Source organism: Rattus norvegicus, chromosome 1 (assembly GCF_036323735.1).
Source record: "Rattus norvegicus strain BN/NHsdMcwi chromosome 1, GRCr8, whole genome shotgun sequence".
NCBI lineage: Eukaryota > Metazoa > Chordata > Mammalia > Rodentia > Muridae > Rattus > Rattus norvegicus.
The window spans coordinates 184,183,923-184,200,978 of record NC_086019.1 but is presented as its reverse complement, the minus strand read 5'-3'; the positions used below and the strand labels follow the sequence as shown (position 1 = coordinate 184,200,978).

Below are 17,056 nucleotides of genomic sequence, written 5' to 3'. Positions count from 1 at the left end.
ACAGCTTCTTCTTCCTTAGTTTTTTTCTTTGCAAGTGTGCTGGCTAGTTTTACATCAACTTAATTCAAGCTGAGATCATTGAAGAGGAGGGAGCCTCAGTTGAGGAAATGCTTTCATAAGATTTGTCTGTGAGGCATTTTCTTAATTAATAATTGATGGGAGAAGGTGTAGATTGCTGTCCGTAAGCAGGTGAGGGCAGGTGAAAGACAATCTAAAGCCTGTAATTGGACAGTGGGAGGGCGGGCTGAGCATGTTTGAGAGACAGCGGAAGGAAAGAAGATGGAGGAAGAGAAAGATGATCCAGGTTCTGCATGGCTTTAATTAGCCACAGATAGCCATGAATATCTTATAAGGGATGGGTAATTACAGGACAATATGTCTTATCTACGTGGGCAGTTTATATCAATATCAGTCAGCTCTGAGTTCATTGTGTGGACGTTTTGTGGGGTGAGAATTTGCTGATATAAATCTGATTGATAAATTACAAGCCTCTAGAGTTTCGATTGGATAGCTAAGAATGGGAGTGGCATCTGCAGCAGGAGAGCTGCGAGATGGGGGGGGGGGGTCTTGTTACATGAAAACGGGGCCAGAGAGTAGCTAGTGATAGTGTGGGATGGTACATTTCTTATTGTTTAATGCAAGAAGTCTCTGCCTGTTGCAGGTGGTGCCATCCATGAACTAGTGGGCCTGGGTTCTATAAGAAAGAAGACTGAGCAAGCCAGAAAGCAGCACCCTCGATGGCCTCTGCATCTGCTTCTGCCTCTAGTTTTGTGCCCTGACTTCCTTCAGTGATGGACAACTGTGTGGGAATGTAAAGCTAACAAACCCTTCCCTCCCCAACTTTCTTTTGCTTCATGCTGTTTTATCACAGCAATGGTAACTGTAAGACACCAAGAATGAAAATTTCCCAAGCTAATAATACATCAAATCACAAATCCTGCAGGTTCAGGTGATCTAAGCAGGAGAAATATTGATCCCCCTAAGCTAAACTAAGATAATATAGTCATTAATGAGAATAAACATATTGACAATAAATAGTTCAGGAACTCTTCTTATGATCTTAGGCAGTTACTCTCCCAACACAGAACAGAGTAAAACACACAAATCTCTGAAGGGTTTTGTGGGAATAGCTGTACTTCTTATGGTAAGTACAAAATAGATCAATAAAATTGAAAGCTTATTTTCTGAAAAGACTGATGAGATTGATCAAGACCTTCTCAAGATTGATCAAGAATGAAAAGAAGTGCCAATGAGAGGGCTGATTGAGTAAAAGCACTTGCCACCAAACCTGAAATGAGCCCAGGGTCTACTTTGCAAGAGGAAAGAACTGATTACTGTTAAGTTTTATAAGTTGTTTTCTGACTTCATACATGTGCCCCTCCCCCACCATAAAAGACATGCTCTCACACATGCTCGCACACAGAAAGAAAAGACAAGTGGCAACAGTGAAGGATAGTATGACTAGAAATGAGGATATAGTCATAAATCTTACAGATGCTAAACTTATCGTAAGGCATCCTGAGCAAACTTACCCCAATAAAGTTAAAATTTTAGAATGAATTAAGTGGCCCCACAAAACGATGATAAACTCCTCTCTCAACATTTTAAATAACCAAAGCATAAAATCAAAGAATGCAGTCTTTATTTTCAAAATCATCAGGAATTTAAAACTTGTTACAAAATAAGAACCACAAGTGGTACAGCTATTCCCATAAAGCCCTTCAGAGAAAGCACAGGGTAACCATGGCCTGTGATGGGGTTGCTTTGCTGTAACATCTAAACATCAGGAACAATTACTGAAACAAGCCAGGCTTGTCTATACTGCCATTGCATCACGCTTGCTTTCGCCACACACCACTGGCCTGTGTAATCGCATTACAACTATTGGACATCGAAGAACGGGGAGAAGCAGATCGCAGAATTGAAGAAAACATTTACAAATCATATATAAGAAGGAGTGTCTCATGTCCAGAATATATCAACCCAAGTGGCCCGACTGTGGGCAAAGACCTTTTTACAAAAGAAAAGTTACCCACGTGGGCAATAGGCAACCAGGAAGAGGCTAACGCCGTTAAACATCAGGAAAAGGCAAATCAAAATAAAAATGGAATACAACCCCTGCTAAGATGGCCATGATAAATGGAAAAAGTGACAAGTATTAGGTGACTGTAGGAAGAAGTCCTCATGCATCGCTGTATAAAGAGACCCAACCATACCAGCTCCTAATGTTTGTTTTCTGTACAGTTGGCCCAGCTGAAGTACTAGAATATACTTACATTCCTTGCTACAATTCAGGTATTTGAGAACATTCTTTTGCTGGATGCATAGTATTTTCCTCTGGTAAATAACAGTGTACTCACTGATGCACTTCCCAAGGTTGTACGTGGGAAAGAACAGCAGCGAACTGAGCAGGAAAGTTTGGGTGGAGTTGGATATGATGGTTGATAATCCTAAAAGGTGATAAGAACAGGTTATGTAAAAGGAAATGAAGATCTCCAGGTCATCAGTCCTCTAAATGATCAAACCAAGGCAAGTGAATTGAAACCCAGATGATAATTTCTGAATAACAGTTCATTACTTGCTAATAGGTTTTGGAGTTTGTGCTGATGATTACAGAATCCCGAAGAGTCTTTTTGGTAAAGTAGAACTGTGGCTTTTATTTTTGATGTGTAAAGAACTTAAACTATACTTTTGACGACTATAGTGCATGTCAAATTTCTACCTTTTCCAAAATCTTGTTTAGTACGTTGCAACTTGTACAAGTTTTCACATTCATTGGCCCAAGGTTGTCATGTGTATGGGGGGATTTTTCTTCTCCTTTCATTTCCTTTCCCTTCCTTATCTTTCCTTTCCTCAATTCCTTTTCCTTCCTTCCTTCCTTCTAGAATACTTTTTAATGGCACAGCAACTTTGTATACACCTGTTTGTTGTTTCCTAATCCACTTATCATTTTATTAATTTCTCAAGTTCTTTCAACATGGTGTGTGTGTGTGTGTGTGTTGTCTCTGTTATTCAGATTTTACTCTTTTTTGTTCATAATTCTTCATTTGAATGTTATTACCTTTGAAGTTGTATGTCTGTTCAATTTTAGTCTTTGCAACATTAGTAATTAGAGCTATACAGTTTTTTTTATTATTAACTTGAGTATTTCTTATTTACATTTCGAGTGTTATTCCCTTTCCTGGTTTCTGGGCAAACATCTCCTAATCCCTCCCTCTCCCCTTCTTTACTACTGTTCCCCTCCCCATCCTCCCCCCATTGCTGCCCTCCCCCCAACAATCACGTTCACTGGGGGTTCAGTCTTAGCAGGACCAAGGGCTTCCCCTTCCACTGGTGCTCTTACTAGAATATTCATTGCTACCTATGAGGTCAGAGTCCAGAGTCCAGGGTCAGTCCATGTATAGTCTTTAGGTAGTGGCTTAGTCCCTGGAAGCTCTGGTTTCTTGGCATTGTTGTTCATAAGGGGTCTCAAGCTCCTTCAAGCTCTTCCAGTTCTTTCTCTGAGTCCTTCAATGGGGGTCCTGTTCTCAGTTCAGTGGTTTGCTGCTGGCATTCGCCTCTGGCTATACAGTTTTTTAATTAGTAATTAGAGCTGCAGAGCTCCCTGAGTAGTTCCTACTTCCTGTTACTGTCCTTGGCTCATGTATCAGTTCTCAGGTATGCGTTCCTTTTCCCATTACCCTTTGTTGCTGATTCGTGATGCAGTAGCGCAATGATGAAGGCATTTCCCTTATGCATGAGCCCAGACAGTGCAGCATCTGCTCGGCCTTTCAGATATTATGAAGCAAGGTTTGCTCAGTAGGTACTAGGTGTTTTCTTCTCCTCTCTGTCTTGGCCATCTGCTCTAAGAAAGGTGTATATGATACTGTGTTTCTGCAGTTAATTGGAGTAGTTCTGGTAATCTTGAGTATGTATACTTCCTTGTTAGATTGTCAAGCAAATAAAATTTTAGAATTCTTAGGACTTTGTGCTAAAATGAATCTATCACCTGTAGGGTGATCTCATTATGCAGCAAGGCAGGTCCAGGATGATGCAAAGCCTATCACTGGATAAAAAGGAAGGGTAGGCGGGGAAATGTCTAGGAATGAAGGAGGTGGGAGGAGGGGCGAGGAAATCCAGATGAAGATGTCAGAGCAGGATGATCCAGATCTAGGTGGACCAGGTCAGTTTTATCTTGACGAGGTGGGCAGTTTCTATCTTTATTAATTGGCAGTGAATGTATTCTGCAGATGTATTGTAGATTGAGAATTTAGCATATGAATCTAATTGTTAAACTACAAGTTTCTAGAGCTTTGATTTTACCAGGCTACAGGGGATGTGAGCAAAGTTCCTGATGGACAGAGAGACAACCTGTCTCAGCTCTGGATGCCATGCTAGGCTATAGGATGCCTGGGGCTAGCGTGGCATGGTGCCACGTTAGAATGTCCTGTGGAGCACGATGTGTGTGTCAAGCATAGTAACAATCCACCAAGAGGACAGTGTGTGAAAGCTTCTGGCAGAGAAACAGCCAGAGCCCGTGGCTCCCGTGATTCGGGCACTGGTAGCCACTGAACCTTTTTTTATTTTTACTGCAATAATCACCACACTATTACCTTATGTCTCTGGTAATTTTAACCTGAAAAATACATTTGTTCATATCAATATAACGGTTCAAGTTTTAGTTTTCCGTAAACACATCTTTTGTGACTACTGGACTTTGTAGATCTTAGTTACCTAAACTGTGTTTTCTGTAAAGAGCATGAAGGTAGAAGCCGGGTTTGGAGAGAGTCCATTACAACCACCTTTCTGTTTATCTCCTGATCACGTTTTGTCATCTTGTTTTATTACTGGTGTCCAGTGTTCACAATGACTTTCATATTACTCTTCTGTTTACTGTTTTCTAACTTCATTCTCTCCCCTTCTCTCTCTCCTTCTGTACTGGACAGATTGGGTTTTGCAACTTACACTTTAAAGAGCTATTCTATTGGTGACACTGGGCATCTGGCTTTCTGGTTCACTCTTGGGCTGCACTGTGGCTGCCGCTGTGGCTACTCTGTGGTTACAAGGTCCTGCAGCTTTACCTGCTAGAACCAGGTAAGGGAAATTTATGAAACAAAGGATTTCTGTCTGTGAACAACTCTTGAAATTCTAAACATTTCAAACACTAATTCTTTGTCCTCTATGACTTCTTTCTAAACTTTATTTAGCCACATTCCATATCTTTGTTGTTTCTATATCATGGGCTATCCTATGTATATTTCCTTTGCGTTAGTCTTTAGTCTACTACTTCTCACTTTAACTATGGATGCTATTTTAAAACTTTAATCTACAGAAACTGTGTTAGCTTTATTTTTAATTGACAGGTAATAATTGCATATATTTAGGGAATAATATATAACATTACAATAGATGTATATATTGTGGAATGGTCGAATAAGAATAGTTAGTGTGAAGCCACTACCCAAAGACTGACCCTGGACTCTGACCTCATAGGTAGCAATGAATAGCCTAGTAAGAGCACCAGTGGAAGGGGAAGCCCTTGGTCCTGCTAAGACTGAACCCCCAGTGAACGGGATTGTTGGGGGGAGGGTGGTAATGGGGGGAGGATGGGGAGGGGAACACCCATAGAAAAAGGGATGGGAAGGGGTTAGAGGGGAAGTTGGCTGGGAAACCAGGAAAGGGAATAACAATCGAAATGTAAATAAGAAATACCCAATTTAATAAAGATGGAGGAAAAAAAACTCCATTTGAAATGTAAATAATAAAATATCCAAGAAAAATAAAATTTAAAAAAAAGATATCACCCTAAAAAAAAAAAAAAAGAATAGTTAGTGTGGCCATCACATAAAATATTTTCATTTGTGGCCATACTATTTAAAATAATCTTTTAGATATTTAAAACTATATATTATTATGAAGAATAATCACCGTGATATACACTATAACCAACCCAAGAACGGATTCCTCCTACCTAACCACACTGTGAGTTTAATTATTTTCCTTTAAAAGTTTTATTTGCAAACACTTTCCAAATCTATTTGTTTATACTCCCAAGACTCTGTTACAGTATACATTTTAATGCATATTCTCTATATTTAAATTTGAAGTATATTCAGGTTTGTTTCTGATATAACAGTATTTTATTTGGGGGATGGAGAGATGGCTTAGCAGTTAAGAGTTTGGTTCTCAACACCCAAACAGTGACTTACAACCACTGTATAGCTTCAGTTCCAGGATATTTGGTCTCCAGGGACAGCTCTATGCACACAGCGTACACAGAGAAAAGAAGGTACACATACACAAAAATAAAAACAAATTAAAAAAACTAAACATTTACTCTACGTGGGAATTAACTGTGAGATTTTCTGGAAGCCTGGGAATTTGTATTTGTATAAGATTTTTACTATTCAGTTGGGACCACAGCCAGGTGAAATTATTTAAAACAAACTATCAATGTTTTGGGGCTTTTTCCTTCACATGGTTACTATACTTTTAGAACAAAATGTATGCGAATACTTACCAATTCTTAAGGGCAATATTTATTTTGTATCTATCTAGTTCAAATAACCTGGTTTCTGAAAGCAGCTGTAAAAGGCCCATGCCATTATCAGCTGTGTGAGGTTTGAGAAGATACTTGAGTATGCAGAGAAGAAAAAGCCACAGAACATTTTCAGCAAATGGCGCTAGGGAAAATGGATGACTACATGTAAGGAAATAAAAATAGATCTGTATCTCTCATCCTGCACCAAAATCAATTCCTAAGGATCAAAGATCACAATGTAATACCCAGACCTCTCAAGTTACTGCAGAACCATTGAGCCCAAGCTATAGGAAGTGGGAGGGAAGTCCTACCAAGGACCTGAAGTGCAGGTTGGACCTCAGCTTTCTAATACAAAGGTTTCGAGGGGAGCATGCTGACTAGGTGATAGTAGAAACCCAAGGTTATTGAGATATTTCTAACACAGATGTTTGGAAAACCCTGGAACTTAGCTGTTTACTGCTATGCATCTTTTTGGTCCATTTATTTCTTGCTTTCTGTGGAGAAGGGGACATTTTGTGAAGTTCTCACACTTACCGGCTTCTATTATGGTATCTATCAAGAGACCAGAAGTGCCAGAGAGATAATAGAACACCAGAAGTTGGATGTAGGCAGGGATGCTTTTAGAAAACAGGAAGCTCATCAGGTATGTGAGGGGGATGGCAGACCATCCAAACAGTATGAGGATCAGCATCGTTTCCAAAATGTGGTAGTCAGTGACATAGATGTCAATTTTGTAGTATTTGAACATAACCTGAAACAGAGGGTACAGAGACAAAGGTGCAGGTAGAGTCTGTCTGTCTGTCTGTCTGGCTGGCTGTCTCTGTTACCTCTCCCTCACTCCCCCCACACACACACATCCTAAGCCAAAACACTCAAAAAAAAGAGGAAATTCCAAGACTTTTATTTTCTTTAGAAGTTTATCCATTAATTAATACAGTCTGGCTCTTTAAAATAGAATCTACAACTTAGCATGAATTAGGGTCAAGTGCACCTCCTCTCACCAGAGCACATTCCAGCATGCAGAACCATAGCCATGGTCTTTTCTTATTTTGTTTTTCTCCTTAGAAGAGTTTTTCTAAAGATTCATACACAGAACGAGTAGAATCTCATACTAACAACAGCTATCAGCTTTCCTAAAAAGCAGATGATTTTTCAAAATGGTTTTTCCTTCTATTTCTTCAGCCGTGTTTCATTGATATCCATTGCTTTTAAGTCAGGCTTCATGGGTCTAGCCTGCTTCTCCCACTCATTCCAGGACTCCTTCTTACCTACTTATAATTCATGTGGAAAACTAGATAAGGAAGCCTAAATTTAGAGAGACCTATATCAGAATCTTGTTTGACTGAATCTCCTGCAAAGTCCTGGAAACCACTATTTCACACTCTGAGTTTGGCTGTTTCGTAAATCTCAGAAAAGTGGAATCACACAGTATTTGGCTCCGGGTGGTTGCTGTATTCTAGATAAACACCCTCTGCCTTCATCCGCAGTAACAGCAAACGTGAGGAACAACTTCTTTCTGAGGCTAAATGACGCTGCGTTGCTTGTGGATGCCATATTCTTTCCCCACACACATCTGTTGGTGGTCCCTAAGGTGCCCCCCACATTTGGGCTATTGTGATTAGCATATGGTGAAAGTAGGAGCGATAATATACCTTTTAGAAATGGTCTCACGCGCCCCAACTGAGGGTGATTGTAAACCCCTAACCTCATGCCTCTATCACCAAAGTAATGAGATTCCCACACAGGCACCATCCTTCTCAGTGCTGAGGTGTGCTTTATGAGATAATGAGCAAGGTTCCATACTAGTATAGCTAGGTTTGTGAAAACATTAAATAGAGGAGATATTTTCCTGGTGGACAAAGGAAAAGAAACGTACAGGGTTCACTCAGCAGCTGACTCAGACAGATACAGACACCAATAGCCAAACAGTGGATCAGGCTCAGAAAATCTTATGGAAGAACAGGAGGAAGAATTGCGGAGGAAGGGGATGGAACTCCACAGGAAGACCAACTGAGTCAACTAACCTGGACCCTTGGGGCTCTCAAAGTTTGAACCACCAATCAAAGATTATAACTGGCTGGACCTAGGCTTCCCTGCTCATATTAGTAGATATGTAGCTTGACCTCTATGTGGGTCCTGAACAACTGGAGCAGGGACTATCCCAAAAGCTGTGGCCTCTATGTGGGATTTGTTCTTCTAGCTGGTCTGCCTTGTCTGTCCTCAGTGGGAAAGGAGTTACTCAGCCTCAAAGAGACTTGAAGTGCTTGGGTGGGGGTAAGGGGTACCTACCCAGAGGAGAAAGGGAGGAGGAGGGCGGAAGGATTGTGGGAGAAGGTGACTCAGAAGGGGGCAGTGAGTGGGGTGTAAAGTGAATAAATAAAAAATAAATTTTAAAAAGGAAACTTTCAGAACATTGTTCGCACTCACCAATAGGAAGCAGCAAGAAATGAAGAAGATAATAAAGTCAAACACCAGAGCTGAAAGCCAGTACACAAGGACAGAAGCCCCACTCAGAAACTGCATGTGCTTTGCCTTGGTGATTCGCTCAGTCACCGTGAGGATGCAAAAGCCACTGACCAGAAGAGCCATGCCCAGCTGAATTTTGAAGGCCACAATCTTCCCATAGGTACTCCTACAGAAGAAACAAAAGGAAGATACAGATTTCTACCAATGGCCATTTTTGTCTCAGAAATAGAAGTGGATAGGGTAGGAAGAATGCATCTCGGGTGCAAAAGTAGAACAAGTAAATAGCAGCAACAACAAAAAACACACCGTGGCCACTCTTTGCTGGTGGGTCGTGGCTGAGGTTTATGGAAGACTGTTATGGAAGCATTGGCACCAGAAAGTGACATGAAGAGAATGTTGTCTAAAACTGCCAGGGACAGAGATGGCGAATGGTAGGCTTCGTTGTTGAACAGAACGGTAAGCTTCGCTCTACCTGCAGCTACCTTGATGGAAAGTGCAACAATACATAAATGGATGCATTCTTCATTCCCCTCCAAGTACTTGAGGAGGTCTCCTAGGGTGAAGACACAGTGCTTGTCAGTAATTCCAGCATACAGGTCATGCCACTCACTGTCCGCCATCCAGGACTAATGATCACGTTTCTCACCACTTCCAATCCTGCTGAGACAATTCTTTCAGACATTTGCTGTTATCCTTGGGATTATTCCATCATTAAAGTCTGGGATTTCTAGTTGTAATTAGTGTAAGCCAAACTATAATTTTGCTGATAAACAGCCTTATGTATTCCTTCGACTCAGCTACCTTGCTTTAAGAGATTCGTAAGAAATTTAACTCACATCACAGAGTTCACTAAACTCCCCTCTGATAAAATGGAAAAACTAGTGAAAGTTTTTTTTTAAACTTAGTAAATGTTATTTTTACTCTCTAAACTTGCTCTTTATTTTTGAGCTCTTTTTTCTTTTTTCTTTCTTCTTCTCTCATATATTACATACAGACTGCAGTTTCCCCTCTCCCTCTCCTCCTAGTCTCTCTTTTTCACTTCTCTTCACCCCTAGATCCATTCCGCCTCTGTTTCCCTTCAGAAAAGAGCAGGCCTCCCAGGGGTACCAACCAAACATGGCATAACAAGCTACAGTAAGACTAGGCACAAACCCTAATGCCAAGACTGGATGAAGCAACCCAGAAGGAGATAAAGGGTTCCAAAAGCATGCAAAAGAATCAGAGAGAGCATCACTACCACTGTTATGAGTCCCACAAGAACACCAAGTTATACAACCATACATATATGCATTGGGCCTGGGTCAGACCTACACAGGCTCCCTGGTTGTCAGTTGATTCTCTGTGAGCCCCTATAAGCTTCAGTTAGTTGTTTCTCTGGGCCATGCTCTTGTGGTGTCCTCAACCCCTCTGGGTCCTACAATCCTTTCTTCCCAGCTTCCACAGGATTCCCCATACTCTTTTTGAGAATATTTCAGAGCTACAAAGTCTGCACATTTTTTGGCCAAGATCCTTAGAGGAATAAAAGCATTGAGGGGAGCTCAACAGTTTGTTCCCTTCTAAGTGGTGGGAAATCCCTGTAAGTCTCCAGGATTTCAGTGAAGTCCAAGACCTTCATACCCTGCACAGCAGTGAGGAGGAGACAGACTAAGCCTTATACAAGTCCAGCCTCCATCTAATAAAGCTCTACTCAGGCCCACAGCGGGTTGAATGAAGCCCAGCCACATAGGTGTCAGCTTGCTAAAGACAGAAATAGGAAGTTTGTGTGGCGATAAAGGCAATAGGAGGGAAAGTGTGGTGGAAATGTTCTGTATGTTAACTATTTCATTCGACTGGTTCCATTTTCATATTGTAGCTTTGATAGAGGTTACCACAAGAGACGAGGCTTCTCAATGCTTTGTAAATGCACGTAAACCACAAAACCACAAAACAATATAGCCAAACGGTACTATTATGACTTTCCTCCACATATAATGAGAGAATAAAATCTATGCAGTCCACTTAAAATGTATCTTTTGAACACACACTCATTCCCTAACCCTATTATTCTTGCCTTGCCTAGACTGCCACTGTAATGCTGCAGCTGACTTGACTGTAGTCTCTCCCCTTTCCAATGTTTTCTCCACCTCTCATATGAGGTTATGTTTGTTATGTGACAGGAACTGAGTTAGGGGCTAGAGATATAAAGAAGGCTCTCATCTCCCCATAATTTCTGTTGAGAGGCAGATGAATAATGCATGGTTGTAATTTGGTAAGCCCATAACTGAGGCATGCTTATAAATAAGTGAAGGGGAGGCGGTTTTATTCTGAGGAGGCAGGCTATGCTTTATGTGTTACTGTGGTGCTAAAATACCTTTCCAGGGCTCACATTCACTCAATTTATGGTGCAGCATAAACAGTTTACAGTTCTGCCTTGCTCTCAGAATTGACAGGAGATAAGAGTCTCAGTTAACACTTAGAGAGGCCCCAGAGGTCTCCAAAACAACACAGGCTATTGCCAGAACATTAGCCACAAAAACATCCCAATAAGACCCTATCGCTGAAGATACTACACATTTGGCTATAGGACAGAGAAATATTAGTCACCAATGGACCAGGAAAAGTCCTCCCCACTGGCTAGCCTATATAGTGCTGGAAGATGCTGTAAAGACCGATGGAGAGAAAAATATCAGTGGTCTAACCCAGAACCGAACTGCATGACTTAAATGGACCAGGGAAGAATAACCACTGGTCCAATTGAGGCATGATTGTCACAGGCTAACTAATCACCTTATGATTGGATCTGAGATCTGCTCCACAGGACAGAATTTCATGCATGGTACTGAATTACTGGTCAAAACCTGGTCATAGGCCCTAAGATAAAACCTGCTTTGTCATTTTGTTAAATGATCATACTGTCAAATTGATGTCTAAATATTCATGTTTATACCAATAGACCAGATATCACTCAGTTTTGACCAGAGAAGCCTCTTTTTGCAGTGGATACAAGTCAATGGAAAGATACCTAAACTGGTAATTGTGCTGAAATTAAGAGACTGACTGGGTTCTCAGGCCTAAGTGGGATACCTATATTAACTCTCTAACCATGTCTCAGAGAACATCTCAGAAGAGGATACAGAAAGAATGTAATTGCCAGAGGAAGGGGAATGCTGTCTTTCGGACATGGTGTGACTATGGTACCCAGGAACTCACAGCAGCTGTCGTCGCCTGCATAAGACCTACACAAGATCAAGACAGTCAGAATGCCAACGTAGAAGAAGAAATAAACACGCCTCAGACCTCTTCCTTCACTGAGGAACTATTGGCAGTTAATAGTTTCTAGGGGACAGTAAATTACTTTTTGAGTGTGTGACCACTGGTAGACTTCCCAGGTTCCACCGGAGCAAGTTACCATGTGATACTTATACATTTCTTTAGGAGTGACCCAACAAAATCATTGAAGAGACAATATTTTTGTTTCTAAATTAGCCTTACCTTGTACTTCCTTGAGCTGGTGGTTGCCAGGTTTTAGCATATTCTCAAGGTGTATTAAGAGACTTGTTGTCAAATTAGATTTCCCCAAAATAGAAAAAGGCACAATGGTTTGACCATAGTCATCCAAATTCATTTGCCTGATTCTCTTATGTCTAAACTCATGAGACTTGAGGAGTAAGAAAGTAGAAATGACAAGCCCCAGTATCTGCACTGAAAGCACCCTCCAGTTTCGCCAATTGTACATCAGCCTCTTCATGAACATTGCATGGAACTGCTGCAGGTAGAGGGGACACTAAACAAAGAGGAGAGAGATCCTGTGTCACTGCAACCTCCAGACCTCAAAGCATCATTCACACTGAAATGCATTGACATCAATGTCTCTGAAATTTTGTGGTGTAAAAGCTTTGAGAATAAACACACACACACACACACACACACACACAGACACACACACACACACAGACACACACACACACACACACAGACACACACACACACACGGCACATACAGCTTATCTAAGAAAGTAAGTTCTTGGAGGAGATCCAGACCTATGATGTCAATAATGTTATCACCCATCTGTAGTATAAGGCAAGGGACAAAAAGCCTTTTTGAAACAACTCTTTACTAGAATGTGGCCAAGCACATTTGTTCCTGTACCTTGTGGCTGCTTCTTGTGCAATGGTAATTGAGTGACAGTGATGGAGACCATGTGGTCCTTAGCGCCCTCAGCCTTTGCTGTCTCTTTACATTGAGTTGCCTGACTTTAGGTATAGCATACTACATAAAGTGCTTTAATCGAATGTTGTATATAATACTAAAAGTGGCAACAGGATGCTTTTTCCTGACTACTGGTAACCACTATGTCTAGGATGCTTCATAGGTGCAATGGACAATTGCAAGAGCAAGGGAAGAAATACTTGGCAGCCCAGGCAGCCTTTCCATGAGGAGGGCCTCACTTATTTGGACACAATCTCCCAAGCAGTTACTTCCCTTGGAAGACTTAGAATACACACCAAGTTGATAATTTGAAAAAACAGGCACTCTAGTACACTTATGTCAACTTGAAAGAGCAGATAATTTGGATTTTCAATTTGGAAAACAACAAAGCAAGACAAAAGCCCCCAAAGAATTGCAGAATAATGGTATCAGCAGTAAACAGCTGATATGTTTTCCTAGAATCCATCTCTCCACATTTAGACATTGATCTGGCTGGGGTTCCAACTTTTCCATACCGGGTTGGTTCTGTAGTGGCTGAGATCGCTACATTCTTTTGGTTTGTGTATTAATACAAGACAAAACTATTGCGTACTGACTAAGAGACATTTGTTTCTTAGCAAAGGTTCTTACCCCAGTGTTAAACACAATGGTCTGGTCTTCACTCTGGGTGGGAAAGCCTGCTCTCATGCTACTTTCAACATCTCTATTCCTGTTCCCTTTGCTTCCTGCAGAGGGCGACTGGGTAGCTTCCATATCTGGTTTTGAGTCTTCCATTTTACTGACCCTATATTGAAAAATGAACAAAGCTTGTCATTTCAACCTTATCCACTATCCCTTGCTTGAATAATGTGAGTTGCAACCCATGACTCCAAAGGCCCCTTGGGTTATTCATTGTTTAGTGGCAGCTGATTTAGTTCCCAAGCACCAACCCACCTCTGAACCTTGTCATGCTTAAATTACTGAAGTGCAGAATCTCAGCTTGGCGAACTTAACAAAGAGTCTTTCCCTCCAAGGATCCCCCCTTTTTTCTATGTACTTTTCCTTACCTAAGGAAGACTTCTTCCATGGTAGTGATAGACATACCAAAGCTAGAGATGCCAAGGTTTTCTTGGTTCTCTTCCAGAGCAGTCAAGAGAGCTTCAAACCTACAAGTAGGAGAAGATGATGGCCCGGGACTAAAGGGGATAATTTTCATACTTCTTCTTATTCAAAAGTGATTTCCCCTCACCAGCCCGTCAATGCTTATTATAATCTCATGTTTCTGTTAATTCAGAAAGGAGAGACACACAGAGAAAGCAAGACAATAAACTGCTGTAGTGTGCTATTTCCCATTGATACTTTATTTGGATACATATAATTTTGATTTTCTAACAAAACTACTTAGATACTCTATGAAGAGATTGACAGTTGATGGCTGATAGATAAAGGAGAGTCCCTATTCTTTGGAGGCATGGCCAGTGTAAAGTTGCCCATTTCCCAGGGGTTGGTTCTTTATTCATGTACATATGGGCAGGACGAACTGGACTCAGTGGGTTATTTAAAAAGAAAAACAGAAGTGCTGGGTCCCTCACTCGCTGCAGACGGCCTGCCTCGCCTCATGCTCTCCCGCCGCCGCCCTGCAGAAATGCTTCGACTACCCACAGTCCTTCGCCAGATGAGACCAGTGTCTCGGGCACTGGCTCCTCATCTCACTCGGGCCTTAATGCTTCAGCCTTTTAGCCGATGCTGTAGCTGTTCCAATGGGGCCAAAGGGAAGAACAGTGATTATTGAACAGAGTTGGGGAAGTCCCAAAGTGACAAAAGATGGGGTCACTGTTGCAAAGTCAATTGATTTAAAGGATAAATACAAAAATATAGGGGCTACACTTGTTCAGAATGTTGCCAATAACACAAAGAGGTTGGGGATGCATCACCACTGCTACTGTTCTGGCAGGTCTATTGCCAAGGAGGGCTTTGAGAAGAATAGCAAAGGGGCTAATCCAGTGGAAATCCGGAGAGGTGTGATGTTGACTGTTGATGCTGTAATTGCTGAACTTAAGAAACCATCTAAACCGGTGACAACCCCTGAAGAAATTTCTCAGGTTGCTACGATTTCTGCAAACGGAGACAAAGACATTGGGAACATCATTTCTGATGCAATGAAGAAGGTTGGAAGAAAGGGTGTCATCGCAGTGAAGGATGGAAAAACCCTGAATGATGAGCTAGAAATTATTGAAGGCATGAAGTGTGATAGAGAAAATATGTCCCCATATTTTATTAACACATCAAAAGGTCAAAAATGTGAATTCCAAGATGCCTATGTTTTGTTGAGTGAAAAGAAAATTTCTAGTGTTCGGTCCATTGTACCTGCTCTTGAAATTGCCAATGCTCATCGGAAGTCCTTGGTCATAATTGCTGAAGATGTTGATGGAGAAGCTCTTAGCACACTGGTTTTGAACAGGCTAAAAACAGGTCTTCAGGCTGTAGCAGTCAAAGCTCCAGGGTTTGGGGACAACAGGAAGAACCAGCTTAACGATACGGTTATCGTTACTGGTGGTGCGGTGTTTGGAGAAGAGAGGTTGAATCTAAATCTTGAAGATGTTCAAGCTCATGATTTAGGTAAAGTTGGAGAGGTCATTGTCACAAAAGATGATGCCATGCTTTTGAAAGGAAAAGGTGACGAAGCTCACATTGAAAAATGTATTCAAGAAATCACTGAGCAGCTAGATGTCACAACTAGTGAATATGAAAAGGAAAAGCTGAACGAGCGACTTGCTAAACTTCCAGATGGAGTAGCTGTGTTGAAGGTTGGAGGGACAAGTGATGTTGAAGTGAATGAGAAGAAGGACAGAGTTACAGATGCTCTCAATGCTACAAGAGCAGCTGTTGAAAAAGGCATTGTTCTAGGAGGGGGCTGTGCTCTGCTTTGGTGCATCCCAGCCTTGGATTCATTAAAGCCTGCTAATGAAGATTAGAAGATAGGTATAGAAATTATTAAAAGAGCACTTAAAATTCCTGCAATGACGATTGCTAAGACTGCAGGTTGTTGAAGGATCTTTGAGAGTTCAAAAAATTCTGCAGAGCTCCTCAGAAGTTGGTTATGATGCCATGCTTGGAGATTTTGTGAACATGGTGAGAAAGGGAATCATTGATCCAACAAAGGTTGTAAGAACTGCTTTACTGGATGCTCCTGGGGTGGCCTCCTTGCTATCTACAGCCGAAGCTGTAGTGACAGAAATTCCTAAAGAAGAGAAAGACCCTGGAATGGGTGCAATGGGTGGGATGGGAGGGGGTGTGGGAGGTGGCATGTTCTAAGTCCTAGAATAGTGCTTTGCCCTTATCAATGAACTGTGACAGGAAGCTCAAGGCAGGTTCCTCACCAATAACTTCAGAGAAGTCACCTGAAGAAAATGACTGAAGAGACGGCTGGCTGATCACTGTAACCATCAGTGACTGGTTTCCTTTAACAGTACATAATGGTTTACTGCTGTCATTGTCCATGCCTACAGATAATTTATTTTGTATTTTTGAATAAAGACATTTGTACATCCCTGATGCTGGGTGCAAGAGCCATATACCAGTGTCCTGCTTTCAACTTAAATCACTGAGGCATCTCCACTGTTAGCATCAGGACTGTAGCGCTGTGTCACCACATGAGAAGTTCGGAAGCAGCCTTTCTGTGGAGGGTGAGAATGATTGTGTACAGAGTAGAGAAGTATACAATTATGTGACAACCTTTGTGTAATAAAATTTTGTTTAAAGTTAAAAATAAAAGAAATACAGATATGAAATTGCGAGGGAAATGTGTGGTAGGGGCTAGGGAGAGTTAGAGGGGTCAGGGTGGGGTGCATATGATAAAGATACATTGTATACTTGTATCAAATTTTCAAAGAATGGGGATG

The 17,056-nt window shown here is 41.4% G+C and overlaps 1 protein-coding gene and 1 pseudogene across 4 annotated transcripts in view; one reads left to right on the top strand and one right to left on the bottom strand.

The window, feature by feature from the left end:
* Abca15 (ATP-binding cassette, subfamily A (ABC1), member 15) overlaps positions 1 to 17,056 on the bottom strand; it is a 106,865-nt gene that overhangs the window by 23,903 nt on the left and 65,906 nt on the right. For all 4 annotated transcript variants that reach the window (NM_001106293.2, XM_017588989.3, XM_039107026.2 and 1 more), the window contains 7 exons: positions 14,222 to 14,320; positions 13,806 to 13,959; positions 12,458 to 12,749; positions 9,293 to 9,539; positions 8,948 to 9,152; positions 7,055 to 7,271; positions 2,277 to 2,450 (listed from right to left, as the gene is read on the bottom strand). In NM_001106293.2, coding sequence (NP_001099763.2) covers positions 2,277 to 2,450; positions 7,055 to 7,271; positions 8,948 to 9,152; positions 9,293 to 9,539; positions 12,458 to 12,749; positions 13,806 to 13,959; positions 14,222 to 14,320 — 1,388 coding nt within the window. The remainder of the gene's footprint in view (positions 1 to 2,276; positions 2,451 to 7,054; positions 7,272 to 8,947; positions 9,153 to 9,292; positions 9,540 to 12,457; positions 12,750 to 13,805; positions 13,960 to 14,221; positions 14,321 to 17,056) is intronic.
* On the top strand, positions 14,762 to 16,943 carry Hspd1-ps5 (heat shock protein family D (Hsp60) member 1, pseudogene 5; annotated as a pseudogene).